At 34.0% G+C, this 27,453-nt stretch overlaps 3 protein-coding genes across 6 annotated transcripts; 2 read left to right on the top strand and 1 right to left on the bottom strand.

The window, feature by feature from the left end:
• Positions 1-100: 100 nt before the first annotated feature.
• LOC121251080 (mitogen-activated protein kinase kinase 6-like) lies at positions 101-10,289 on the bottom strand. 2 transcript variants are annotated; one of them, XM_041150397.1, is made up of 9 exons: positions 10,105-10,289; positions 9,514-9,598; positions 4,906-5,040; positions 3,569-3,793; positions 3,282-3,464; positions 2,865-3,088; positions 2,235-2,280; positions 2,067-2,141; positions 101-266 (listed from the first exon to the last, which is right to left on the bottom strand). In XM_041150397.1, exons 1-9 carry the CDS (start codon positions 10,176-10,178, stop codon positions 252-254), a joined length of 1,062 nt encoding a protein of 353 aa, XP_041006331.1. In that variant the 5' UTR covers positions 10,179-10,289; the 3' UTR covers positions 101-251. The 2 variants fall into 2 exon arrangements, with proteins under 2 accessions (XP_041006331.1, XP_041006330.1); XM_041150396.1 differs by lacking the exon at positions 101-266 and having other exon boundaries at positions 1,811-2,141.
• Positions 10,290-14,861: 4,572 nt separating this feature from the next.
• LOC121251051 (probable RNA-dependent RNA polymerase 1) lies at positions 14,862-18,758 on the top strand. Its single transcript, XM_041150352.1, has 5 exons — positions 14,862-15,142; positions 15,449-17,107; positions 17,144-17,289; positions 17,410-17,560; positions 17,735-18,758. The coding sequence occupies exons 1-5, from the start codon at positions 14,921-14,923 to the stop codon at positions 18,554-18,556; spliced, it is 3,000 nt and encodes a 999-aa protein (XP_041006286.1). The 5' UTR covers positions 14,862-14,920; the 3' UTR covers positions 18,557-18,758.
• Positions 18,759-20,495: 1,737 nt separating this feature from the next.
• LOC121251069 (glucan endo-1,3-beta-glucosidase 13-like) lies at positions 20,496-25,197 on the top strand. Of its 3 annotated transcripts, none has more exons than XM_041150374.1 (5): positions 20,498-20,890; positions 22,409-23,683; positions 24,476-24,506; positions 24,598-24,687; positions 24,826-25,197. In XM_041150374.1, exons 1-5 carry the CDS (start codon positions 20,836-20,838, stop codon positions 24,878-24,880), a joined length of 1,506 nt encoding a protein of 501 aa, XP_041006308.1. In that variant the 5' UTR covers positions 20,498-20,835; the 3' UTR covers positions 24,881-25,197. The 3 variants fall into 3 exon arrangements, 2 of the variants coding, with proteins under 2 accessions (XP_041006310.1, XP_041006308.1); XR_005937914.1 differs by having other exon boundaries at positions 20,500-20,890; positions 24,598-24,816; positions 24,955-25,197; XM_041150376.1 differs by lacking the exons at positions 24,476-24,506; positions 24,598-24,687; positions 24,826-25,197 and adding an exon at positions 23,901-24,457 and having other exon boundaries at positions 20,496-20,890.
• Positions 25,198-27,453: the final 2,256 nt, after the last annotated feature.

The raw sequence follows: 27,453 nt of genomic DNA, 5'->3' as shown, positions 1-27,453 counted from the left end.
AAATTCTTTTTTGTGCATGGAAAGAAGGCCTAGAACCACCAAACAAACCACCTCTCTTACCCAAAGAAGATAAAAAAGATCCTCTTGAAACCTTCTTTGATATGATAGCCTTAGGGGGAGTGCTTGATTTATGACCATCTAAACCACCTCCATAGCTTTTGCATGACTTCAGTTTCTTTCTCTTTGCAAGATCTTCTAAGCTCTTCACACTCGCTAGAGATGTGAAAGACTCGGACTTCCCTTGATAATGCTTAGAGAGTCCTCTCCTGTACCAACAAAACACAATCCAATCAGACTTTAGAACCCATACGATATAACTAAATCAACCAAAAGAAAGATTTTTTTCTTTGAAATGTGAACATGAGTCATTGATAGTAAGTTGTGTATATAGATTTGCTTACTTTATGGGTAGATGGACCATGATCTCAGATAATTCATATAAAGGCCCATTTGTTAGCAACGAGGATGATGAATATGACATTGAAGAGGAAGCATCCTCTACCAATTCAGATGAAGAGGACGATGCAACAGAGTTTGTGGAATTTGTTGAGGATTCGACGGATGTTGTAACGCAAATACCATCACCACCTTCCATGACAAGCCAACTTTGGTGCCAAGCTCCATTAACACCAATATTTTCCTTTAAATCTTGATCACCAAATACAGAATTTGCTTGTTCACCCATATTTTCTCGAAGAATAACCTAGTTTTGGAAACTTGCTGTATATATGTATATATATATATATGTATATATTATATGCATATTACATGCTTGATAGCACATAAGTTCATAAATGAAGAATGTGATAAGATTGAATAGTTTGTTGAATTGAAAATGTTACCTTCCAATAACGCTTTTATCCTAAAAGATGTCATTATCATCACATGCTACTAGGAAAGAGGATAAGGTCTGTTGAAGACAATCCATCCATATCCGAGTCACCCTCTTGTTGTTGTGTTGTGTCGTTACTGAGGTCAACATCTAGGATACTTTGCCTCATAAAGCCATGACATATTTGAATATTTCAATGTTTCAAGGCATCATTCATCTTTTAAAAAAAGGAACAAAAGGCAATATAATAGTTATGGGGGGCCATGGCCATGCATATATAGCACAAGGTTTTACCAAGGTGGAATCCCTCTTGGTGGATATGGGTCTATTTTTCCTCCCTCGTACCCCCGGGACTTGCTGGAAAAATTATTATTTATTACTTAATCTTAGTTTATTTTTAAATAATCTAGAATATTTTTTTATTTTCCCGTATTTCATTTTCTTCCCTCTAAATCTATTTTTTTTTTAATAAATAATACTCGAAAAAAAATTCAAATTTAAAAAACTCCATCAATTTGTAAACGTAATTAATAATCTTTTCATATGTCCACGCGGGTTCACGAATAGTAGCGTTATAAATTACACAGTAAAGTGAAATGACATGAAGCATTCTAAAAAAGAAAGACAAGATCTAACATCCTTCCGTGTTAAGATTGTCATTTATTAAATTACATTAATCGGAATCATAGCTAAATATAAAATTAACCTTAAGATTTGTTTTTATGTATTACTTCATCTTAATTATTAAGATAATAAAAGAGATTTAAGTCTGCACGAAAGAAAATAAAGTATATTCCTTTTGTAAAATAAATCAAACATATCACCAATCACATTTTTTTAACGAATCAGGTCTCCATTCTCTGCGGCTTGTTTGGTTTTGCAAGCAAATAGATACATGCTTTGCAATTGGTGATCCTTGTCCAAATATCATTACTAATAATAGTTGAGCTCAAAATTTTCAGGGAAGCACGAGACAACACAAAATCAACAGTCTCGTTTCTTCAAAGGTTTTGAAGGCAAAGACTGAATCATTTCATTAGAACTTCCATCATATTTTCTGTAGACTAGTAACAAATTGGATATCAGACCTTGTCATGTGAAGTTGAATTCTATAGATCATATGCTCAAGCCGTGCTCCATGATAATCCATAATATGTTTGACCAAAACAGATGACTGATATATTTTACACTCAAAATATAATATTACAGGACAAAACTAATGAGAGAAACTTACAGGAGGCTCCAGGCTACCAACAAGAATTCCCAGATCAATATCTTTGTCTTCGAACTTTTTGATAAAGGGATGACTCTGGAAGCAAAATGGGAGTTAGCAACCAAGATTCTGGCGTAGACAACATGAATTCCTGAAATGGACTGATGACGTATATACCAAGTCACTTACCAAAAGATCCAAAGATGATGATCTGTCTCGAGGATTCTTTTGTATGCTGAAAAAGGCAATCAGAAATGAAATCAACTCAGATTTGTGAACTGAGAACTATTTACATTGAAGAGTTGAACATTCCTGAATGAGTCATTCCAGAATTGGGTTATAATTCTTATTACTTGTTTTATGTAACAGTTCAGCAAGGTAAAATAAAGAGTATTCTCTAAGACTTCAATGCAATACAAATTAGGCTAAACTATAAAAAATAGTGGCTATCACCACCATCTACATCTCTTTTATATATATATATATATATATATATATATATATATATAATTCAATTAAATCAACTACTTGAGACCACCCACAGCCTATCAAGTTTACATCATTTGTAGGATAACCTGGTGGAATCAAACTACACAAAACAAACATCAACTTACCTTACACAACTTGGGACTTGGGCTTAAAAAACCTAAGTTAAGGGAAGGTTTGAGCTATGAGATTATGAACTGTGTTCTGCAACATGCAGGCATCAAAAGCATACACACTGAAATGGCCGGTAGTCCAAAATTCAAAAGTTCAGATAAAACAAAGTTGAGACTTCAAAAACATAACATAGAATGTGACATGAGAACATATTATTACCAGGCCGAGACAAATGAACAGAACTCTGGGGAGAACTGATCTGCTGGTGCAGAAGGTGGTGGCCTTTCCACTATTGCTTCCAAAAGCTCATAGAAGCTTGGCCAGGTTTGCTGATCTTCAGATTGCATATAAGGGAAGCGTCCAATTGCACACTCAAGTATAACCATGCCCAAACTCCAGATATCACTGCTGTAATCATAAGTACTCCCACTAATTCTCTCCGGCTAAAAATAAATTAAAGAGAAGCATCAGGATATGCCTTTTCTTTTTTTTGTTAATAAATTACCATCAGAATGATCTACATAATGGCTAGAAATATCAAAAACTTTTTTGAGCACTAAAGCAAGAAACTGCAACAGAAAAAGTTGTACCAACCCAGTGTCTGAAGTGATATAGAAGGTAAGAAACTACACTTACCGACATGTAGTTATAAGTTCCAACAAACGTATCCCTTTGACCCATAGAGCTAGCTAGAACCGCACTCACTCCAAAATCTGTAATCTTCACCTCCCCTTTGTGGTTTACCAGCAAATTGGATGGTTTAATGTCCCTATGGATTACATGTCTTTCATGGTGCAAGTACACAAGACCTTGTAAAACCTGAGTTACAAACATATGTTTAGCCATATGACAAGGCTTACTTCAAACTTTGCAGACTTAATCTTAGTTTAATATTAAAATCCAAAAGAAATTAGCTCACAGACCTGCTTACAAACAACTGCAAGATATGGTTCAAGAATTGTTTTGACTTGTCTGATCACGTCTGCCAGAGACCCACGATCCATATATTCTAACACAAGAGAAATGGCTCCATTGTGATAGAAAGAATGGTAGCAAACTACAACATTTGAAAATTGAGATGCTTGATTTATTTTCAGCTCCTGCACAATCTGCTTACGAATATCTTCTTGTATGTTCATCTGGATAACCTGTAATACAAAGTACTAATTTAGCATAAATTCAACTTCCTAAATTGGAAATGTCATTCTCTAGATCATTTTAGATCTTCTCTAAGTGTATGTTTGGGAAACACATCTCATCTTATCTCAAAATTTCTCATGATTTTCTTCCCAAACATCACTCAAACACATACTTTTTCATTTCAAATCTTCAACTTTTTCATCTAATCATTACCTAATCATTACAACTTTCCCAAACTTCCAAACAAAACACAAAAAATAATACTACTTTTTCAAATTTCAAAACAAAAATAACATTAAAAAATTATATTCTAACAATATTTTAACTTTATAATATTTTTTGTTTAACTTCTTGTCTCTCTTTTCCCAAAACCCAATAGAATCTTAACTCAAACTATTTCACTACTATTCACAAAATTCTTATCTCATCTCATTCCCCAAGCATTAATATATGTAACACTAAACTCAGCATAGAAGCCCCAATTGCAAATACTTTCAGTGCAGATGCTAAAAGAAGCAGTAGGATCAGATATTAGCCTCAACTGTCCAACTTTTAGATAAACCTAAAAAGAAAATACTCCAGTTTCAATTTTTCAGTGGATAATATTTAAAAAATATGTTTTCAAGAAGTGGGTAAGCCTGCACTGAAAGACAAATACAACTCAGGCCAAGAGAATGCCTGCTCAGCAAGTTCTATTTTGGTCTTTAACCATGTCTCCACCAATACAATTTTGATAATGTCCAAAGCTTTCAAAGTTCACTTCTCACGACAGTCTTGCCATTTAAGGTAACAAGTAGAAATTACACCGGCAGGCGGCTGCCTCTACCAAACACCTCCATGCTTTGGTTAGTGCATTTGCATCCATAACAAATTCCACCCTCTTTTATAACAAATGGTGATGTAGTTCTTCCCCAGTATGTATTAAAAACCCTAAGAAGATTTTATATCTCCTAATATTTGACGAAAAAGTTGACATTTTTCATTGCATCATGTGACATGAAACAATATGAAGCTCAAAAGTAAAAGCGATAGTTATATGATAATAATTTACCGAGTATCATACAGGCATACCCAAAAACTGACAAATAATTGAAAAAGGTGGTTTTGCTGGTACAATGACCTTCAAGGCAAACAATTTTCCGACCCATTTATGGCGAACCAGTTGTACCACGCCACCACTTCCCTTTCCAATAACTTTGATAGTCTCAAGATCTTCTGATGAGAATTCACAATCTAGCTCCTTACTGTCAGAAGGCTGTCCAAACATGACAAGACAGCAAATGTTATGAAGGTCAACACTGAATCTTAAAGATGAACCAAAAAATAAAGTAGTGTAATGAAAACATAAACGATAAAATTAATGAATATATAGCAAGGAAAATATTCACAAAATATGAGAACAGACATAAAGCGTGAAAATGAATAGCCTGTGCAAAGAGCCCAAAAGGATAAGAAGCCAAGTTACAGAATAAGTATGACAAGATCCATCATCAGAGGCTTAGAACTTTGACATGTTGAACTAATGTCTTTTAGTTGCGGAGGCATCAATAGGTATCAAATTTGAGGCTTTTAGAAGTCTCCAATAAACATACCAAACAGTCCAATGCTTTCAAGATTGAAAAAGGCTTCCATGCCCTCCTCCTTTGGTTGCCTAATTGTCTAATTCACATATTTTGGTTGACTCTTTGGAAACTGAAAATTGTTTGCGGAATGATAAAGTGAATCACTTGAAAATGTGAGTTGTATAAAAATCAATTGAAAAGGTTTTCTAGTGAAAAGCTTGACTGTTTGTTGATTCTCAGAAGCCTCATAGCGACAACGAAGGTTGGGGTTTTAAATCTGTTGCTTCTACCTCATGCACTCTTCTTGTCACTAAAGGCAAGATCACATTTGTTTCTGCTACCACTGATAGAGGTAATAAAATTAGCTTTAATGGTGTACCTAAGGTTAAGTCAAATTATCCTCTGGGTAGGCAACCTACCTCTAGATTTATCCCTACCTGCCACCATTGTGGAAAGGTTGGTCACATCTGACCAAAGTGTTTCTTGCTCAGACTTTGTGAAAGTGTACATGATAATTTCTATCTTAGGAGCATAGGGGTTGATCAAAATTGATTAAGGATGTGATAGTTGAATTAGGAGTTTTAGATGTTCATAAGTCTAGGAATTCTAAGACACCTCACAATCTTAAGAAATTTTGGGCCAGAAAAAGTAACCATATAACCATGGAGGGAAGATAATGGTGATTTGATTTCAACCTCGAACATTGGATTACATCCCTGCAATTGCATTTTGTGTTAATTTTTTTTAAACAAAAGAAAAGGAGGTGGGCAACCATATGCAAGCATTATACAGTCCTTTAAGTCAAATTGACCACATGCTAGTTGAACCTAGTAGTTGCTCTCTTACTACCTCTCCTATATACCTTATAGCACAAGTGCTTAAAGAATCATGTTCATAAGAATTTTAAGGACACTGCAGTTCAAATGATTAAATCAAAGTCTTTATAGAAATAGCCATTATTCAATCAATGCGGAAATAGGTAAACAATGGACATGGTTAAATTCTGGTGCATAAAAGTGAGTAGTGTATGCATGAGGGGTATCTAGGCCTTAGTGATAAGGTTTTACATTGGTTTAGGGGACTTGTTTGGCTCTGGTGTGATATTTCATATCAAAGTCTGACCACAATTTTAGGATCTTAAGTTCACTCGTGAGACTTACCACACACCACATGCAATCATAGTCTAAAAGAAATATTCAATGAGGGCATACTCCATGAATGTGTTAATCCATCAAAATTGATGATTAAATGCATTTGATCCACATTGTGAATCAGGTTTCAGATTTTATATTAATTTTTCCACAAGTTAAATGCATTTGATACACAATGTGAATCAAGTTTCTGATTTTGTATTGATTGTTCCACGAGTGCAATTTGACGTTGTGACTAAGTGTTACTTATTCGAGGAGGTTTTTTTTTTAGCTAAAGGATAAAAATAAAAAATAAAACAAGGTCAAAAAATGTTTTGTGGATGTTCCATTGTCAATGTGATAGGTTCCTTGATGGTCATCAGTTTGATACAATGTTTTGAATACCGTACCGGACAGCGTACCGGTCAAGGCACTGGAACGAAATATTTCGGTACCGGTACCGTTTCGGGATAGCGTTTCAGGATAACATTTCGGGATAGTCGATTTATAAATAAATTATATATATAAATATATATAAAAATTATATTCTAAAATAATAGTCTATATATAAATAAATTATATACAAATACATATATATATATAAATTATAAATAGTCTAGTCTGAATTGAGGGTTAAAAAATAAGTTTGTAGTTTGAAAAAACGAAAAAAAAAAAAAAAAAAAAACACAGGCCGAAATATCGGCCGGTACCGGCCGAAATATAGGCCGGTACAGGCCGAAATTGAGGCCGGTATGACCGGTACCGGCCGATACGGCCGGTATTTTGGCCGATACGGAACAGGTATAGTACCTGTACCGGCCGGACGGCCGAAACGAAAAATTTCGGCCGTACCGGCCGGTACGGTACGAAATTTAAATCTTTGGTTTGATATGCTTTTTAATGTTTCACTTGATATATCTAGTGTGTGTGTGTGTGTGTGTGTATTGAAATGAGAGTATTAGTTATTTTTACTTGCCTGCTCGTTATGCACCTTTATGTTTTGGTTCAGTGTTTTCAAGACATAGGTACATGATGCAATCACCCTGTCATTGCCTACATGTAATTGAGGTAGTCCTACTTGCGTGGTGTTGGGATTAGGTTTAATTACTTGTATTAGTCAGGTGTTTTGCTATAGAATTGCCAAAGGGGGAGATTAGTAATGAAAGAAATATTTCTTGGCTTATTTTAGTGACAAAATCTAGTCTATTTAAGTTGGATTTGTTATGGTTGAGTTGGGGTAGATTTTGGTTTGAAATCGGATCATAAAAAAGGTGCAAAAATTTGCAAAACCGAAAGTTGGCCCCACATTGGCTTGAAGTTAGCTCGGGCTAATGTCAAAAGCTCACTCAACATTGGTTCAAATGAAATTGAGGCTGAAAGTTCACTTGATACCTGTCCAATGTTAGCTCGAGAGGACATTTGAAATTTGTAATATTTGCTATTTGGGGTTAGGGCTGTACAACAAACTGGAGAATCGACCGAAACTTACTCAGACCGGCCGGCCGAGCTCAGAACCGGTGGAGAACGGGTCGGCGTGCAGTACAAAATTGAGAAAACTGATATCGGCCGGTTCAGCATCGGTTTGAACTTGGTTCAAACCGCTGAACCGGCCGACTAAAGAAATTAATTTTTTTTTTATATACTCTGTACTTAAAACGATGCCGTTCTACTTAAGTTTAAGTGGAATAGCGTCATTTACTCCCATAGTTGTGTTTCAAACATAACTGAAACGACACCGTTTGATAATAAACCAAACGGCGTCGTTTTATTTATAACGTATTAAAACAAATAAGTAGAACGACGCCAAACGGCATCGTTTCGATATCAATCCGTCTTCTTCCTCGCGTCTTCTTTCTCGCATCTCAGTTCTCATCCTCGCTCTCTCTCTCTTCTCTGCAACTCTCTCTCTCTCTCTAGTCTCTACTCTCTCAGCCAAAGCTCGGTCTAAGAACCGACCGTGAACCGCCACAGAAATGAAGCATCTGCCGACGTCGGCGTGCAGTACAAAATTGAGAAAACCGATATCGGCAGGTTCGGCATCGGTTTGAACCTGGTTCAAACCGCTGAACCGGCCGACTAAAGAAATTAATTTTTTTTTTATATACTCTGTACTTAAAATGATGCCGTTCTACTTAAGTTTAAGTGGAACGGCGTCGTTTACTCCTATAGTTGTGTTTCAAACATAACTAAAAAGACGCCGTTTGATAATAAACCAAACGGCGACGTTTTATTTATAACGTATTAAAACAAATAAGTAGAACGACGCCAAACGGCGTCGTTTCAATATCAATCCGTCTTCTTCCTCGCATCTCAGTTCTCATCCTCGCTCTCTCTCTCTCTTCTTTGCAACTCTCTCTCTCTCTAGTCTCTACTCTCTCAAACGAAGCTCAGTCTGAGAACCGACTGTGAACCGCCACAGAAATGAAACATTTGCCGGCGTCGGCATTTCTCCTCCCCATAGACTAGTTTCGGCCGGTTTTCTCCCCCAAAACTTAAGCGTCGGTCAGCGTCGGTTTTGCCTAAAAACCGCGCCGAAGGGGTCGGTTTTCACCCCTATTTGGGGTTTGGGGTCTAAATCCAGAGTTTTCATTAAGAATGACAAAAGCAAGTGAAAATTGGATCTGGTTAAGAGAAGCAAGAGAACTGCAAAAATAATGTTTTTGATCAGTTAAATTTCGAAATCAGAGCAAAAGCATCTCTTTCTCATGTTTTCTCTCATTTTTGAAGATTAGGGTTCTGTAGGGTTAACTTAAAATGACCAATTCCAACTTCCAAGCGATGTAGATAAAGCAATTTACCAAGGTAGAAGAGACAAATTACGAGATTCATTTGCACTGCAGGACTTCCCCAATTTCCATACAATTCTATTCATCGAGATTGCAAGTGAAATACGTCGTATGGTAATAAATACTTTAGGGTACCATCAAATGAATTAGCTGACGACCGATAACTAACATTAGAATTAGCCAAAACAATGTGAAATGGAGTGCAGCAATGTGAAAGCAAGAAATAGTATATGAATCAAGATAATCTTACTCGGGACTCCTTTTCTTCAGAGATGAGCCGCAACCCTTTCTGGTTCAATAGCAGATCACCGTCATGAAATGTACCACTCGCAGTCCTGAAAAGTTACAATATCTAAAAACGATTAACCGTGGAACGGTTATCAACCTTGCTTTTCAGTTACTCGAAAAGGGAGGGAAAAAAGGACCTCAATTTCGTGGTTATGTAATTTTAGATCTCAGAAATTGATAAAAATGTAAATAACTTCACCAAGAAGAATACCTGTAGCAGTCTAGTAAAGAGGGTAATCCGTTTCTTTGTTTCCGAACATTAAGGAATATTAGACACTGAAATTTAAGCTATTTGCAAATTAACCCACGATGTGTCGGCATCTATCTCTCACAATTGAAGAGCTAAATATACAAGATTTAAGCTTCTTTGATTTTTTCTATGTTTTCTCGGTAACCAAACAGAGAAAAAGCATAGAGGATCAAAGAACCAAAGCAAGATAAGTACAAGAATTATAGGCAATACAAAGATCGATCCTCTCGAAGTAACGAAGACCAATGGGGGGAGAGAGAGAGAGAGAGAGAGGGGGGGGGGGAACCAAATAGAGAAACTGACAGGAAGGAGGTAATTGGGGTTTCTTGAGCGGGCACAAAGAGCTTCAGTTGCTTCAACGGCGTCATGGTCTTCATGTTTGCTCTGCTGCTTAGTTCCTTCGATCGATTCTAGAAGTTCTATGGTTTCAATGGCCGACTCAGAAAGCGACGATTGAGATCGTGAAAGAGGAGAGCATCAAATTCAAATGAAGAAGGCCGCGCATATTTAAATAATAAGAATAAAAAGAAAATGAAAATCTAAGCTGTTAATTACGATTTACCCCTTTACCTTGCCCTAATTGCTGATTTAGGGTTGCTTTGAATTTAGAGATGAATTGAAATGATTTTATTTGAAAGATGAAAGTTTAAAAAAATATTATCAAAATATTATTTTTTTAATATTATTATTATTTTAAAATTTAAAAAAGTTGAATTGGGATTTAAAAAAGTTAAATTGTTTATTATATTTTGTTTGAAATTTTGAAAAAATTGTAATAATGATATGAGATGAAATACTTTCCGAATCCAAATGTAAACTTACTTTTTTTTAATTGAAGATAAATTCTATTTTTCATTCTATCTTTTCATTATATATTTGGACATATGAGGTAGAAATGAGATACAAAATTCTCAAATCAAAACTTCTCATAATTTTATTTTTAAATATTATTTAAATATAAAGCACTTTTTTTAATTTCAAACTTTTAACATTTTCATCTAATCATTATGTAGTCATTGACTTATTATCCAAATATAAAAACCAATACTACTTTTCTAAATTTTAAAATAAAATATAAAAATCAATACAATTTTTACAAACTTCATAACAAAAATTATATTCAAAAATTTTTTTAACTTTATAATATTTTTATTTTATTTTTTCTATCTCATTTTTCAAAATCCAATAAACATCTTCACTTAAATTATTTTACTATTATTTATAAAATTTTAAGATACTCCAAATGTTCAACTAATCTTTGAGTATTCTTAACGTAATTTAGTTTGGAAAATGCTACGTGTCCCGACAATGGATTTCGATTGTGTTTGTGTGTGTGTGTTTTTATTTAATAATTAAGAAAATATTTTTTAATAATGTTGTAAATTTTTTTAAAAAGAATATTTAAGAAAATTAGAAAAATGCATAAAAAAATATATTACATGTCTCGGGATCCAAAATGGAGACTCAATATCGATAGACGTAGCACTACATATTTAGGGTTTGTTTGAAAAAAAAAATTAATCCTAAAATTATCATCTCATCTTATTCCTAAATATTATTCAAATACAAATAATTTCAAACTAATCATTATAACTTTTTCAAACTAATCATTACAACTTTCATAAAGTTTCAAATAAAAATAAAAAACAATTCAACATTTTCAAATCTCTAAACAAAAATAATATTTTAATTTTATAATATTTTTATATAACTTTTTCTCTCTCATTTTCCAGAATCTAAAAAATATTCAACTCCGACTATCTCAATACTATTTATAAATTATTTTACTATTATTCACGAAATTCTTATCTATCTCATTCCCAAGCAACCCCAAATTGCTATAAAGTACATCATTGAACTTCTGATTTAAGACCCATTTAGATAGTGAAAGTATTTCATCTCATCTCATCATTATAACTTTTCCAAATTCTCATACAAAATATAATAAATAATTCAAAATTTTCAAATTCTAAAATAATAATAATATTAAAAAATAATATTCTAATAATATTTTATTTAATTTTTAACTTTCATCTAAAATTATCTCATTTCATATCACTATACCAACCGCACCTTACATAGAGATTGTAGAGCATCAAAAAGTGTTATTCGAGTCAATGACTTAGGGCTTGTTCGGGGCCTCTCCCATCTGATCTGATCTCATTTTATCTCATTTCATCTTATTCTCAAACATAATTCAAATACAAAATTTTCAAATTAATTATTACAACTTTTTCAAATCAATCATTACAATTTTTTCAAACTTTCAAATAAAAAATAAAAAATAATTCTAACTTTTTCAAATCTCCAAATAAAAATAATATTATAAAAATATATTCTTACAATATTTTAACTTTATAATATTTTTTATTCAAATTTTTCTCTCTTTTCTCAAAACTTAAAAAATATTCAATTCAAACTATCTCATTACTATTTACAAAATATCTTACTACTATTCATAATATTCTCATCTCATCTCACTCTCCAAACTAACGTGATAAAGCCTAAGGGGCGAGGGGGGACCTGGCCCACCAAGGCTATTGATATTGCTAACAAATTTTTTTAACATTTTTACTAAAATTAAATAATTTAGATATATTATTTCTCGTTGAATTTTTTTTCATATAATATTTTGATAGAAAAAAATCTAACTCTTAGGAAGATTTATTAGAAAATAATATTTAATTTTAAACACATTTAAAACATAGAAAAGATAAATAAAGTATTTTTTTTTATTTATAGTCATTAATATTCTATAAAAATTTTGTGAAGATTTTAAATCATAATTTTAACTTTTGCATTTGCTTAAACTTTATGTATATACTCTTTAATTAAAGGGTGGGCCCACCGCAATCTAATGTATTTTGTATTTTTTTATTATTTGGCATTTTTTTACATGAATTTTTTAACATTTTTAAATATTTTTTAAAAAATAAAAAAATTAATAATATTATTAAAAAATATTTACTTAATCATGAAGTTAAAAAAAATAAAAAATTAGCAGGAGCCCCCAATGGTGAGCACAGCATTTCTCTTGATTAAAACTTTAGATATAAACTTTTCTGCTCTTATAATTTCTGTGAAATGCCTATTTTCTTTAGATTTTAAATTTATTTTTTATTCCTTACTTTTAAATTTATAACTTTTTAATAAAAAGTAGTAATCAGTGGACGTTGAAGCATGGCCGAGGGGGTGTCCATTGTGAGTGGTTGTTTGGTGCATATTTAAGCTGTAAGCCTGTAAGGTCCTTGAAAAGCAAAAGGCAAAAAAATCACAAAACACGAAGGCAGCCTATGAAATGGATTGTTGGGATGTTCAATTAAACTCAATTCATTTTAATTTATTTTAAATTAATTATTAAGCTATTTAATACTTTTTTTAATTTCTCATAAAAAAAGCTAAACTCGTAACAACTTACTTCATATATTTTAATCTAAAAAATTAAATTTATCTCAATTAAATTTATAAAATATTATTTTTCACAACTCAATTTAACTCATCTCAATATCAAAGCCTAAATGACGAGGAAAATGAGTAATATAGTCATTCTTTGAGAATTTGTAATTCCACATTAGCCACTCAATGAAAAATAATTAAATACGCGACAAAGTTTTCTGAAAGTGAAAATTGATACAAGTCCAAAAGAATAAAGATAATTTATAAAAATAACAATATTTTACAAAAACAATAAAAATAAATATAAAAGAAATGATAAAAGAAACAATAAAACATTTTTCACAAGTTAAAAGTTCTTAAAATGCCTAAAAATTATAAATTAAAAAAAAAAGAAAAAAAAAACTATGAAGATTACATGAAGTTGGATAAATAAAAATATCTCCTCTGTCACTCCAGTCGGAACTGAGCCATCCTCTATGGAGGGATTCCCACTGTCCAAGAAGCACTTGGCTTGAAATTAGGGGGTGAAGGAAATGACCCTTTTCCCGTTATTTTTAGGTTTTTCATTGTTCATTTTTTCACATTTACAATTTATATATGTTGGCTTTCATTGTTTTATATTTTGAGTTTTCATTTTTAACTCTTTAAAAGAGTAAGACCTTGTTTGTTTTTGTAGATATAGTGAGTTGAGTTAAAGATGAAATAAGGATGTGATTGGAGTTTTCTTTTTTCCCTAACGCTAGTGAATGAGGTCAATTGTTTTGAGCCAACCCTTGCGCAGAAAGAAGGAATCCTCGTTGCCCAAGTTTGCACTTTTGGAGTTCTTCTCTTTTTTGGTCTAAAGCTTTGGCAGCAAGAAGGAATTTTCCCCCATCATTGGAAACAAAAGTAACAGTACTGACAATACCCACAAAACAGATCATTTCCATAAGCCCCACCAACACGTTAACTTCCAAACAAGGCTTAGAAAGTCCCGAGTGCGGAGTGCCCAATCGTTTTCCCAGACTTGGAACCCAAACAAGAATATATGAAAGAGTTATTAGACAACGTTTCGAAGATTAAACAATAAACAATAAACAAGTGTTAATGTTCCTTTCCTTATTAAACAACGTTTGTCATTTGTGAACTTATTAAACAAGTGTTACAAAAAAGCAATTAGATTCGTCAATGTTCCTTTCCTTAGCAAGCAATCACATGCTGCAACTTGTCACTTAAGAGTGAGCTGGGCTCCTCAGCCAATGCCTACGTCAGCTTGAGTATACTTCTGCTAGCGGGTAGTTTGTTAACACTACTGCTCATCTTTTGGCGCTAGAGACTCATGCTCTCTCTTTACCCTCCTCGTCTATATATAGTTGATCATGAGCCTTGGTTTTTCCCCACACTCAGTGCTTAATTCCTTTCAGGTCAATCTCTCTCTCTCTCTCTCTCTCTCTCTCTCTCTCTCTCTCTATTTTCATTTGAATGCTGGGTGGTTTCAGATTGGCTTGAATTTTGCTTTTGCTTTTGCTTGTGGGTTACTGTGTTTGAATTGTAGTTTCTCTCAAAGCAGTAATATGCATTGAATTGTGTAATGCATGTGTTCCAGTTATCTTGGTTGATTGACTCTCTTAATTTGCTGTGTAACCACCTACTGATATAGTGTTTGTATACTGAAACTGCAGTTGAAGCTTGCGACTTTAGTTTGATACTGTACCAGAGCCAAAGATCTTTCTATATATATAGCATGGAGAATATACTAGCGATGCACTTTGGAAATCAGGTTTCGAGGGACAGCTTTTCTGTGCTTTGGAAACAGGAAGATGTCTTTGGAAATTTTGATTTCAAAAACGAAAAATTGTACTTCCTTTTTTCCGCAGAGTACAAGTTTGAAATCTCTTATGAGAACATTTCGAAGATTGAGCTATATCGTCCACGTGCTCAAGCAACACAGTTTATTCTCATTCAGGTTAGCTGTTGACAAATTTAACCCAAAATAACATTTCATCAATATCTCTCGTATATGCATAGGTTGCCATACTCTTTTCTTAGAAACAGTATTCTTTAAACTATTACAGTTATTGATATCATTTATTCAATAATAACATAATTCTTTTGACCATATAACATCAATAAATATCAGTCTCATTCGAGTTTCAAATTTCATCATGTCTACATTTCATAAGTTCTATCCCTTGGAATTAATGGTTTTTATGTCAAAATTGCTACCCTTTTTCTTCAAACTTAATGAGTTCTATCTTCTTTATTTTGCTAGTTACTTGGTGCTCCAAGGATATATGTGAAAGATGTATCTGAGTGGGTCAGAGAAGTTGATTTCACTCCATCCAGCCGCATAGGCCAATCTTATGCTCTATGTTTAGAGCTTCCAAAAGAGATGCAGCTTTCGGAATTTCATCTTGATGATTTTTTCCATTATAAAGAAATTGAAGACCAATTTGTATTGATGGAAGGCTCTCCTTACTCATCCAGTTCAGGTCTTGTGCCCATTGTGAATCCATCAACAGGCTTTGACCTGCCCTATAAAATATTATTTAAGATTAACTCTTTGATTCAGCATGGGCGTGTTCCTGGGCCAGCAATTGTTGACGATCTTTATAGGTTGGTCGATCCAATGAGAATCAAAATCCAGTACATAGAAAGTGCCCTGGAAAAGCTTTTGAATTTAAAGGACTGCTGCTATGAACCTGTGAAATGGCTCCAGGCGCAGTACAAAGGATACGCAACATCTACTCGATTTCAAACAACTCCTGCTATTTCTTTAGATGATGGGCTAGTATATATACACAGGGTTCAAATCACTCCATCTAAAGTATACTTCTGTGGTCCAGAGGTGAATCTCTCTAACAGAGTCTTGCGCCATTATCCTGAAGATATTGATAATTTTCTGCGTGTTTCTTTTGTCGATGAGGACTTGGATAAAATGCGCTCAATAGCTTTATCTCCACGTTCATCATCTAAAAATGAGGACAAGCAAACAAGTGTTTATGACAGGATACTATCCACTCTCAGAAATGGAATAGTTATTGGGGATAAGAAGTTTGAGTTTCTTGCCTATTCATCCAGTCAGGTACGAGAAAATTCTGTTTGGATGTTTGCTTCAAGACCTGGCTTGACTGCAGCAAGTATTAGAGAATGGATGGGTGATTTTCGAGAAATAAGGAATGTGGCAAAATATGGTGCAAGATTGGGTCAGTCTTTTGGCTCTTCTAGAGAAACTGTCAGTGTTGGCATAGATGAAATTGAAATCATTCCGGATGTAGAAGTTAAGAAGGGACAAGTCACGTATTGTTTCTCAGATGGCATAGGGAAGATATCTGCAGAATTGGCTCGCGAAGTGGCAACAAAGTTAGGCTGTAGCCCTGTTCCATCAGCATTTCAGATTCGATATGGTGGGTACAAAGGTGTTGTGGCTGTTGATCCGACATCATCGGTAAAGTTGTCATTGAGAAAGAAGAGCATGTGTAAATACAAATCACATGACACAAAACTCGATGTTTTGGCATGGAGTAAGTTTCAACCCTGTTTTCTCAATCGACAGATAGTAACTCTTTTGTCTAACCTAGGGGTTAAGGATCGAGCTTTTCAAGAAAGGCAAAGGGAGGCTATAGATCAATTGAATGCCATATTAACAGATCCTTTGAGGGCTCAGGAGGCATTGGAAACGATGTTCTCAGGAGAGATCTCAAAAGTTCTGAAGGAAATGCTTATATGTGGTTACAAACCAGATGCTGAGCCATTTCTTTCAATAATGCTTCAAACATTCCGTGCATCTAAGTTGATGGACATGCGGTTGAAAACAAGGATTTTTATTCCAAATGGAAGAGCTTTGATGGGATGCATGGACGAAACCAGGACATTGGAATATGGTCAAGTATTTCTACAAGTTTCCCGCTTTAGTAGGGATCTGAGTAACCAATTATCTCTCATGTTTAGTGTCAACAGTTCAAACCCAAATAACTTCATCTGTGAAGGTCGGGTGGTTGTTGCTAAAAACCCTTGTCTACACCCAGGAGATGTGAGAGTCCTCGAAGCTGTGAACGTGCCAACTCTACATCACATGGTGGATTGCATTGTTTTTCCACAAAAGGGAAAAAGGTAAGAGTTTAATATCCCATTTATATGAGACTTTAATCTATATAGAAACATAAGATTCATCACATACTTGCAGACATACACGTGAATGTAATATTAATGATTGTCTATTTCTACTTTTAGACCACATCCAAATGAATGTTCGGGAAGTGATTTAGATGGAGACATGTACTTCGTCTCTTGGGATTGTGATCTTATTCCTCCTCGTCAAGTTAAACCTATGGAATATACTGCAGCACCAACTGTGGAAGTCGATCATGATGTTACAATAGAGGTATTTGATGATCATATAATTCAATTGCAATATGAATGGATTATATATATATATATATTAATTTAGCTCTCACTGAGATATTTCATTCCTATCCCATGTTTCTATGTCCTTTGCAACAAATTTCATGATCCATATGCACCTAACATGAAAAAGCATGTTGTTGTTGTCTTGCAGGAAGTAGAACAGTATTTCACAGACTACATAGTCAACGACAATTTAGGAATCATCGATAATGCCCACGTCGTCTTTGCAGATAGGGAGCGCAAAAAAGCAATGAGCCCTAAATGTATGGAGCTTGCGATGCTACACTCAATTGCTGTTGACTTCCCAAAAACTGGTATTGTAGCCGAAATACCTCGTTATCTACGCGTCAAAGAGTATCCAGATTTCATGGAAAAGCCTAATAGAAAGAGCTACAAATCAAAATCTGTTATCGGAAAGCTTTTCCGAGAAGTGAAAGATATTGCATCGCCCACGAGTCCTGTGGAATCCTTCACTTTGGAGTTAGCAAAACAGCATTATGACCCAGAAATGGAAGTAGACGGCTTTGAGAACTACCTCAACGATGCTTTCAAACACAAAAGTGACTATGATTTCAAGTTGGGGAATATGATGGAGCATTATGGAATCCAAACTGAAGCCGAGATTCTCAGTGGCAATGTTTTGAAAATGTCAAAACATTTTGATAGGAAGAGGGATCTAGATGCCATTAAATATGCTGTAAAGTCATTGAGAATGGAAGCTAGGAACAGGTTCAACGAGGGAATTGATGTAGACGAAGGTACTGATAGCGCAAAAGCAAAAGCAAAAGCAAAAGCATCGGCATGGTATCATGTCACATATCATCATACTTACTATGGTTGCTACAACGAGGGATTGAATAGGACCCATTTCCTCAGTTTTGCATGGTGCGTCTATGACCAGCTTGTGCAAATCAAGAAGGATAAAAGAGCATATAATTTCTTGACAACTGCCATTGACGCAGTATCCATTTAGGTCGATGAAAGCAGCAGTTTTATATGACTACTTATATTTTACCTTTGTGTAGTAGTACTGTTATTGGTATTAATTTGCTTGTAAATACTCCAAGCAGGTGTTTGGGGCTTAAAAATATGTATTAGTTTCTATTGTATTTGAATACATTTCCAGTTTGTATCTTGTCATTGATTCTACAATATATAAAAACTAGTCGCGAATATACACAATGCGCATGATTGTGGGTTTATATTTGTATAATTGTTTTGTAACTGTAACATTTCTCTAATTAAAATATCAGATAAATATGTATTATCTGTAGTGAAATTAGGATACATTCCAATAGAACTTTAAAAATAATTACTGTATGATCCGTACCTTGGTTTCCAAAAGGTATACCAATTGTAAATGCCAATTGAAAAGCTTGAGATAAAAGAATAGAGGGTTACATAATAATAATAATAATAATAATTTGTGAAATCAAACCACCCTTGATCCCTAAAATGAATTCAAACAGTTCGATAGAGGAAACATATCACCAAAATTAATGTTTTTTTACCACTAGCCAATTCCTTAGGTGTAATAAATACCAATGTAATAAATGCAAGTGCCCAAATAATTCAAAAATTGAACAAATGTACAAGGTTCGAAAAATTAGAATTAGGTTTGGAATTGGATACTGACAAATTTAATGAATCGAGAAATTGAATCAGACGATTCATAATAATTTTAAATCGGTTATTTTAATTTTAACAAAAAGTATTAAAAAGTATATATAATGAAATTCAAGCATTTAATATCATATATAAAAGGGTTAAATATAAATTCATTAATTAGTTTCAATAAAAATATAAGATGAATCTAAATAGTTTCAATAAACATATAATTTATGGATTTAACCTCAATCATTGACATTTTTTGCCTCATATATGAAGAAGATAAAAACCATTAAGTTATAAGTTATAAGTTACTTATCAAAAAAAAAAAAAAAAAGAAACCATTAAGCTATAAGTGTATGAAAAATGTAGTATTTTATGCAGGACCGCAAATTTAATACAAAATACTCTTTCTTCTTTTAATTTTTTTGTTCAACTATAAAAAATAAAGAATTACATGTTTGATTTCTCAATTCTTTTACAATTCTTATTGAATAAAATAATAAAAGAAATAATATATATATATATATATATTTAGTTTTATCGTATTTTTGTACAAAAAATTTAACAAAAATAATTAAGTCATTAGACAACTTAAAAATAAATGAAGTTTTGAACCAGTTGGAATTGGCTTGAAATAGATATAAAATCAACTAGAATTGATCTGAATTGATCAATTGAAACGGTTTAGTGAACAATTAAAAAAATCTATTAAAATTCTTTGATTTCTTATCGATTCAATTTGGATCGACTGAATCAATATGAATCGAACCATTTTCACGAGCCCCAAATGATTGAATGGTTGAACATGAGATATTTCCATATCTCTACAAACAAAGGTAAATAAGTTTGCGAGAAAATATAAGGGCATAAGTTTAAGTGAAATTATTTTTGTAGAGATAAAATTAAAATGTAATATTAGATATAATTATAAATTGTATAAACATAGTCTTCTCTTTTTAGAAAGTGTGATATCTCTTATTAAAAAATTAATATATATTATATTTATTTTTTTTTAAAAAAAGTGCACAGCTTAAATATTGTATAACTGTAAATATTATTTTTTAAAATTAAAAAAAATAATAATACAAGACAAATTAAAACTTTCAAAAATCTAGGCTGTAAAAGGGAAAAAAAGTGTACTGTGAAATGATTTTTCCTTTGGATTGTTGTTTTCCTGGTTTCTTAGCTTGCAGCGAGCCAGTAAGGGTCATCAGGAACAGTCCGCTGCCCACAGTAAGAAAGTATATGAACAGTGGAGAACAGACATGCCATTTTACGGAACCGAGGCATTATATTTAACTGAAATTCACAAACCACTCTGAGGTCCGGTTCTGGCGCTGACACACGGCCCCTGAAGGCCGAGTCCCTGGCACAAAACACCAAGCGTTACCGTACATCACTGTCTAGCTTAAGCTAAGCTCTCTAGCTAGCTAAGCTTCTACGCTAAGTGCTCGCTCTTGGGCTCCCATAGGGCAAAGACTACGGCTTTTCTCTTTTCAATAAAGCGAAAGAGCCGTTACGCTCTTGAAGTAGCTCAAGAACAAGGACGTTGCTGATCACTTTAGTGGTATTTAGAAGAAGAAGAAGAAGAAGAAGAAGAGGAGGAGGAGGAGGAAGGAGGCATTGCTTGCTTGAAGAGCTATGGCCAGGGGATTCAGGCTTATCTTTGCGTCTTCACTTTTGCTCATGCTTTTAGGTCCGTGCTTGGTGTTCTAGATTTTTCTTCTTAGTTTCTCTTTATATCTGTCTTGTTCTTGGGTTTAATGTATGCTTTGTTTTTCCACTTTTTTGAAATGTATCAGCTGGCATTTCTGTGTGTTTCTGGCGATTCATCTGTTCTGCGTTAACTAGATCTTGATTATTGTTAACGGGAGTTATCTCCGATTATCAACGATGGCTGGGTCTTTCTTATTAAACCCAATCTCCATTTTGAACAGTGTTTGAGAAAAAAATGTCGGTGCTTTTTCTTTAAGGAAAGCATTTTTAGCTATTGTGATGGCATGGTTGTTGAGAAAAAAAAGGCTTTTTCCGCTGACGACGATTGTCATTGTCTTAGACATTTCTCGGTAACTTGAACCTCGACCTTTTATGCTAACAGTTATTAGCCTGGTAATCTATTTTTATTAATAAATTTATATACTTTTTGGGGGGATAACTTTTTGCTATTCACGGTGGTGCTACATTCATCATTCATGGTTTTATTTTTTTGGGACTACGGAAACCGGCACCTGCATTTTCATCTTTTCTTCAAGTGGGTTACAGCTAGATCACAATTATCGAGTTTGGGTCCCTTTGTAATATGTTCTAAAGGCTAACAATAAGACATAGGAATATTATATAAACAGAAGCATGTTATTTGCTCTAGTTGCGTGGCTAATTTTAAATTCTTTAAGAGTGAGACTGTATGCAAACACCTGATATTTAGCACCATTTTTTAACTTGTTTCTGCTAACAAAAAAAAAAAAAAAACCCAGGAGTTGATTGCACTTCCGAGTCTCATAATTCGTTAGGAATGCAATGAATGCATTATTTTTCATGAACATAGTTGTTGCAGAGCAGTTCTTCTGGTTCTTGAGTGGAAGTCATTTTTGTTAAGTTTGTTGTAATATCTGATATGAAGAACTTAGCTATGACCTTGTTAAATCATAAGTATCCCTGTTTAGTAGTTTTAATGGTGGGCTTTGGCTGGCAAGAATGTTCTCCTTATGCGACTAGCACACTTATCTTGTTGTCTTTAAGGACAGGGACTGCATCATGTCATGTGTTTTGTCCCACACCATTTGTGATGGTTGAAACTTCAGTTTACTTTAATGCACTTTTGAGTGTTATCATCATTTAAGTTGTTACCCTTTTAACTGGCCGTTTTGTTTTACAATGTAAAATGGCTATTAAGAGTTATGAGTTTTATGTGGAAAAGACCAGCAATCTACTATTGTGTAAGCGGCTCATGATGACATTGGTTTCTGGTTGTTCTCCTTGTTTGAAATGTCTCAGCAGTTTATTTCAGAGTACTTCTACTTATAAACCGGTGTGGAGAACACACTCTTTACACCATTGACATGGTATGGTTTAATTTATAAGAGATTTGAATTAAACTTTTCTTGCAAATCAAATTTTGCCATGTCAACGGCATGGAGGGTGTGTTTTATGCACCGGCTTACAAATAGAATTTTTCTTTATTTCAGGACTATAGATTTATCAATATCTGTGACAGATTTCTGCAGGGGAAGCACGATTGGAGTTTGCTATGGAAGAAATGCCGATGACCTCCCCACACCTGATAAAGTGGCCCAGCTGGCTCAACTACATGATATTAAGTATGTGAGGATTTATGACTCCAATATCCAGGTTCTCAAGGCATTTTCGAACACCGGAGTTGAACTTATGATTGGAATTTCAAATTTTGATTTATTGCCATTCTCCCAGTTCCAATCCAATGCAGACACTTGGCTGAAGAACAGCATCCTTCCATACTATCCAGCCACAAAAATCACATACATAACTGTTGGGGCTGAAGTTACAGAAAGCCCCAGTAATGTCTCTGCCCTAGTAGTACCTGCCATGAAAAATGTCCTCACAGCTCTCAGAAAAGTTGGTTTGCACAAGAAGATCAAAGTTTCAAGTACCCATTCCCTTGGGGTTCTGTCCCGATCATTCCCACCCTCTGCAGGGGCTTTCAATAGCAGCCATGCTTTTTTCCTGAAGCCTATGCTGGAGTTTTTGGCTGAGAACCAGTCACCTTTCATGATAGATATTTACCCATTCTATGCTTACAGAGACTCCCCCAGCAATGTGTCTCTAGACTATGCTCTGTTTGAATCATCCTCTGAAGTTATTGATCCAAACACTGGTTTGCTGTACACAAACATGTTTGATGCCCAGATAGATGCTCTTTATTTTGCACTGATGGCTCTGAATTTCCGAACAATTAAAATCATGGTCACTGAAACCGGTTGGCCTTCCAAAGGTTCTCCCAAGGAGTCAGCTGCTACTCCTGATAATGCTCAGACTTTTAATACTAATCTGATTCGGCATGTCATTAACAATACTGGTACTCCTGCAAAGCCCGGACAGGAGCTCAATGTTTATATCTTCTCTTTGTTCAATGAAAATAGGAAGCCTGGGTTGGAATCTGAGAGGAACTGGGGACTATTTTATCCAGACCAGACGAGTGTCTATAGCCTGGATTTCACTGGCAAAGGTGCTGCAGTAATGACTACAGCGGCAAATGTTACCAGTTCAAATGTAACAACATGGTGCATAGCTTCAAATAAGGCTTCTGAAATGGACTTGCAGAATGCCTTAGACTGGGCATGTGGTCCTGGGAATGTGGACTGCACTGCTATTCAGCCTAGCCAACCTTGTTATGAACCAGATAATCTAGTCTCACATGCATCTTTCGCATTCAATAATTATTACCAGCAAAATGGGGCTACCGATGTTGCTTGCAGTTTTGGAGGGACAGGGGTTAAAGTTGATAAAAACCCAAGTAAGTATATTTGATTCTAACCTCTTTTGTTAGGCAACATGTCTATCTTAAGTTATCTTTTCATACGGATATTATCACGACCATTTTCCCTTTTTTTTTTTGGTGGAGGGACCAGAAAATTTACCAGTGGGGCACATGAACTTAGCTTCTTAAGAGAGGTAGTCAATCTATGAAAAGCATAAACAAGTGAATTTTTTAAATGTCGTTGCTTTCTCAGGTGGCATAAACTCCTTGAGAGTTATTGGAAACTTAGTAGACAATCAACCAGATAGCTCTAATAGAATATGAACTCTTAAATAAAGAGCTTAGATTTATTTGATGTGCATATGTTTGGCTGTATCTTAACATGACCAATAATGCAGACTCAAGGGCCTTTCCTTGTTATTTTAACTTGTTATATGATGCTGGCTTTCTTATTATGAAGTTGCCATTTATCTGTGCCTTTGGTTTGTGAATGGTTTGGCATATTTGATTAGGATAATGAAATTGACAAATAGCTTAACATAATTCTGTCAGTTTTACCTGCTGTCTTTATCAAAACGTCCAAACTGCTGAAGTATGTTTTGGTTTTCACCCTCTCACTAATGTATTCTGCAATTTGTCCAACTTCAGCCGTTAAGATAGATAAAAAATAGTTGAAAATGTCACACATGGCACTATCTTGGCTATTGTATATTAATGAATGGTGCACGTTGCAAGACACGTACTAATGGAGGGTGAAAAATGTATTTTTCTCATATGTGACGTCTTCTTAGGAAGCTTACTAAACTACTATTTATACTTTCTATGCAGGCTATGATAATTGCTTTTATATGACCACTGGGTAAGTTCAATGTTCGACATTACCTTCTCCTTTTTATATCGTGTTAATCAAGTCAAAAGCTTATCCTGGTTATGTTTGGCAATAAACACAGGAGCAACAAAACAGTGGCAAGTAATACAACAGCAATGTCTTCAACCACTTCTTATTCTACACAGAAGGAAGTTCCTGCATGGGTTTCTAGTTGTCTTCTCGTGACTTTCTTCTCATTCCTTTTGAACACCGGTCATGCCCGATAAGTTTGATCTTTAAGCAGTGTAAAGATTTAGCCTCCTCCAAAATGAGAGTTTGGAGCTTCTTGAGATGCAAGTACATGTATTAGTTGTCTTCTCGTGACTTTCTTCTCATTCCTTTTGAACACCGGTCATGCCCGATAAGTTTGATCTTTAAGCAGTGTAAAGATTTAGCCTCCTCCAAAATGAGAGTTTGGAGCTTCTTGAGATGCAAGTACATGTATTAGTTTGAGGTGAGCTCTCCATAGATGCATTCGGCTGAGCAGCGACACCCCCACCTTTGTAGTTTGTATTGTATGATGGTGAAAGTTGCTAAGAAGATGGCAGCAAGAGAATGCCATTTCTGGGTGTCGAGAACATATCCTGTATTTTAAGCACAAGAACGAGTGGATTGTTATGATGCCCCTTTTGTATCCTCAGAGGGCATGTTTATCTAAGTATGAAACACCCCTTTAAGTTCCTCCCTCATGACTGATCATAATTATCTTTCATTTATCATATTCAGCCTGAAGTGGGAGGAGACTGGGTTGGGGATTTGACCCCATATCCCCCACAATTCAGCATCGGCTGCCTTTCTTCAACAATGCCCTGGATTTTACCTCATTACCTGAGATTAAATTACAAAATTCTGGGCAGCATTTTAGACCCAGTAAAAGGAATACGCATTGATTTGTTCCCTCTTATGGACCGTTCGGTAACGCCAACATTGATAAACTGTCATCTCAATGTTTCGTTGTCCACAAGTCACTCTTAAGTATCTAATATAAGTATGCTTTTTTTGGACATATAACTGTTCTCAGACATTTTAAACAGCAATTTCATTATTATTTACAAACAGTTCACTATTATTTATAAATGAATTCATTACTATTTATAAATATTTATAAATGAATTCATTACTATTTATAAAGTATTTCACTTTCACAGAAATACTCTTGGGAGCCCTCAGATATGAGAGTGACACACATTTTTCAGGGAAATACAGACAGACATGTAGGAAGTTGTCATGAATATATGTAAAAATATATTGAAGAGAGAATCTTGATGAGTTTTAATTGAAAAAAAGTATTTCTCCCCCTTGAAATAGAAATAAAAGCTAAAAAAGAACCATCTTCTAGCTCTAAAACGATTTAAAAACTATTCCAAGTTATTCTTAGCCCCTCAAAATCTTATAAGTATGTAAAAATCTAAAAACCCCTCCTCCTCTATCCTAAAGAAAACTCTAAAAAACTCTTTAGTTTACAAAAAATTCAAAATAACTTTCTAGTTGTAGTTAGGAAATACATAGAGATTTTTTTTGATAATGTGTCGTTTGGATAGTGAGTTGAGATGAGATGAGTTGAAATGAAAGTTGAAAGTTAAATAAAATATTGTTGGAATAATATTTTTTAATATTATTATTGTTTTGTTGGTATTTGAAAAAGTTGAATTGTTTATTATATTTTGTATGAAAATTTAAAAAATTTGTAATGATGAGATGATACGAAACACTTTCACTCTCCAAACGAGACTTTAAATGTTTTATCCAAAAAGGTTTTTATAAGTCAAAAAATCATATTTTTGTTAAAAATCTATTTTTCTAAAACCACCAACAAAAATATGATTTTTCTCTACTATTTCTTATTGATTTTAACATCTTTCTTTCAATGATCATAATTTAGAATCGAGTTTTATGTTGTATGAGAAAATAATATAATATATAATTCATAATCTGTTACGACTATGATGTGGTTTAAGCATATTTAGATTGATGAATATGTGGAGTTTTTTAGGGATTAGTACACTTAACATCCTCAAAATATAAAGGATTTTGTAAGTTGCACTCCAAATTAGTAAAATTGACAGTGTACTCTCAAACTACAAAAACCTGACACTTTGTACCCCAATTCAATTATGACTATTGCAATTAATGGAGAATATGTGATGTGGCGTAATCTTGATGCTCAAATCTTAATAAAGGGTGGTCCAAAGTATTAGCTTTTGGGTAGTTTAAGGATATAATGTGTCGATTTTTATAGGTTTTTTTTTTTTTTAAAAGAAAATTGTACTCTTTAGTGATTGAGTTCATCAAACAAATGGTAGAATACAAGGAGGACTTTCCTCCAAAACAATAACATCATCCACACATTCAAATGCTTATTTAGCTAAAACATGAGCAACAATATTAGAATTTCGTCTCACATGATGTGGACTCCAGCTATCAATTTGGTTAAAAACTTGCTTAGGATTCCAAATGAAAACCCCTTAACTATGTAGTTAGGACTTATTATGACTGAGACTATTAACAACTTGTAGAACATCCCCTTCCATTATTAGCTTCCTTAGTCCAATGTCTAGTGCAAAAAGAATAGCCTGCAATGTTGTAACGCTCCGGTCCGGGAGAGGTTAGAGAGTTACTATCTTTCACTTAAAATCATATCTTACAATACAGATGTAAACTTCAATTTCTCAATTGCGCATATATCTTATTGTTTTAAACCGACTATCTCAATATAATTAAAGTAAGACACCACCAAGTTTCAAAATAAATGTAAACCTTTCAGAATATCAAATCAGCAGAGTAAAAACAAAACTACTAAATAAACTCTCCAATAATAAAAAATACCCTCTTCGTACTTAATCTGTTATGCTCGCACAATCTTATCCATGCTTTCTATTCTAGATCCTCAGCTGAAACATTCAAAACATCTGAAAATATTATAGAGATAAGGGGTGAG

Source organism: Juglans microcarpa x Juglans regia, chromosome 2D, assembly GCF_004785595.1.
Source record: "Juglans microcarpa x Juglans regia isolate MS1-56 chromosome 2D, Jm3101_v1.0, whole genome shotgun sequence".
Taxonomy (NCBI): domain Eukaryota; kingdom Viridiplantae; phylum Streptophyta; class Magnoliopsida; order Fagales; family Juglandaceae; genus Juglans; species Juglans microcarpa x Juglans regia.
This window is presented reverse-complemented; position numbering and strand designations above follow the sequence as displayed.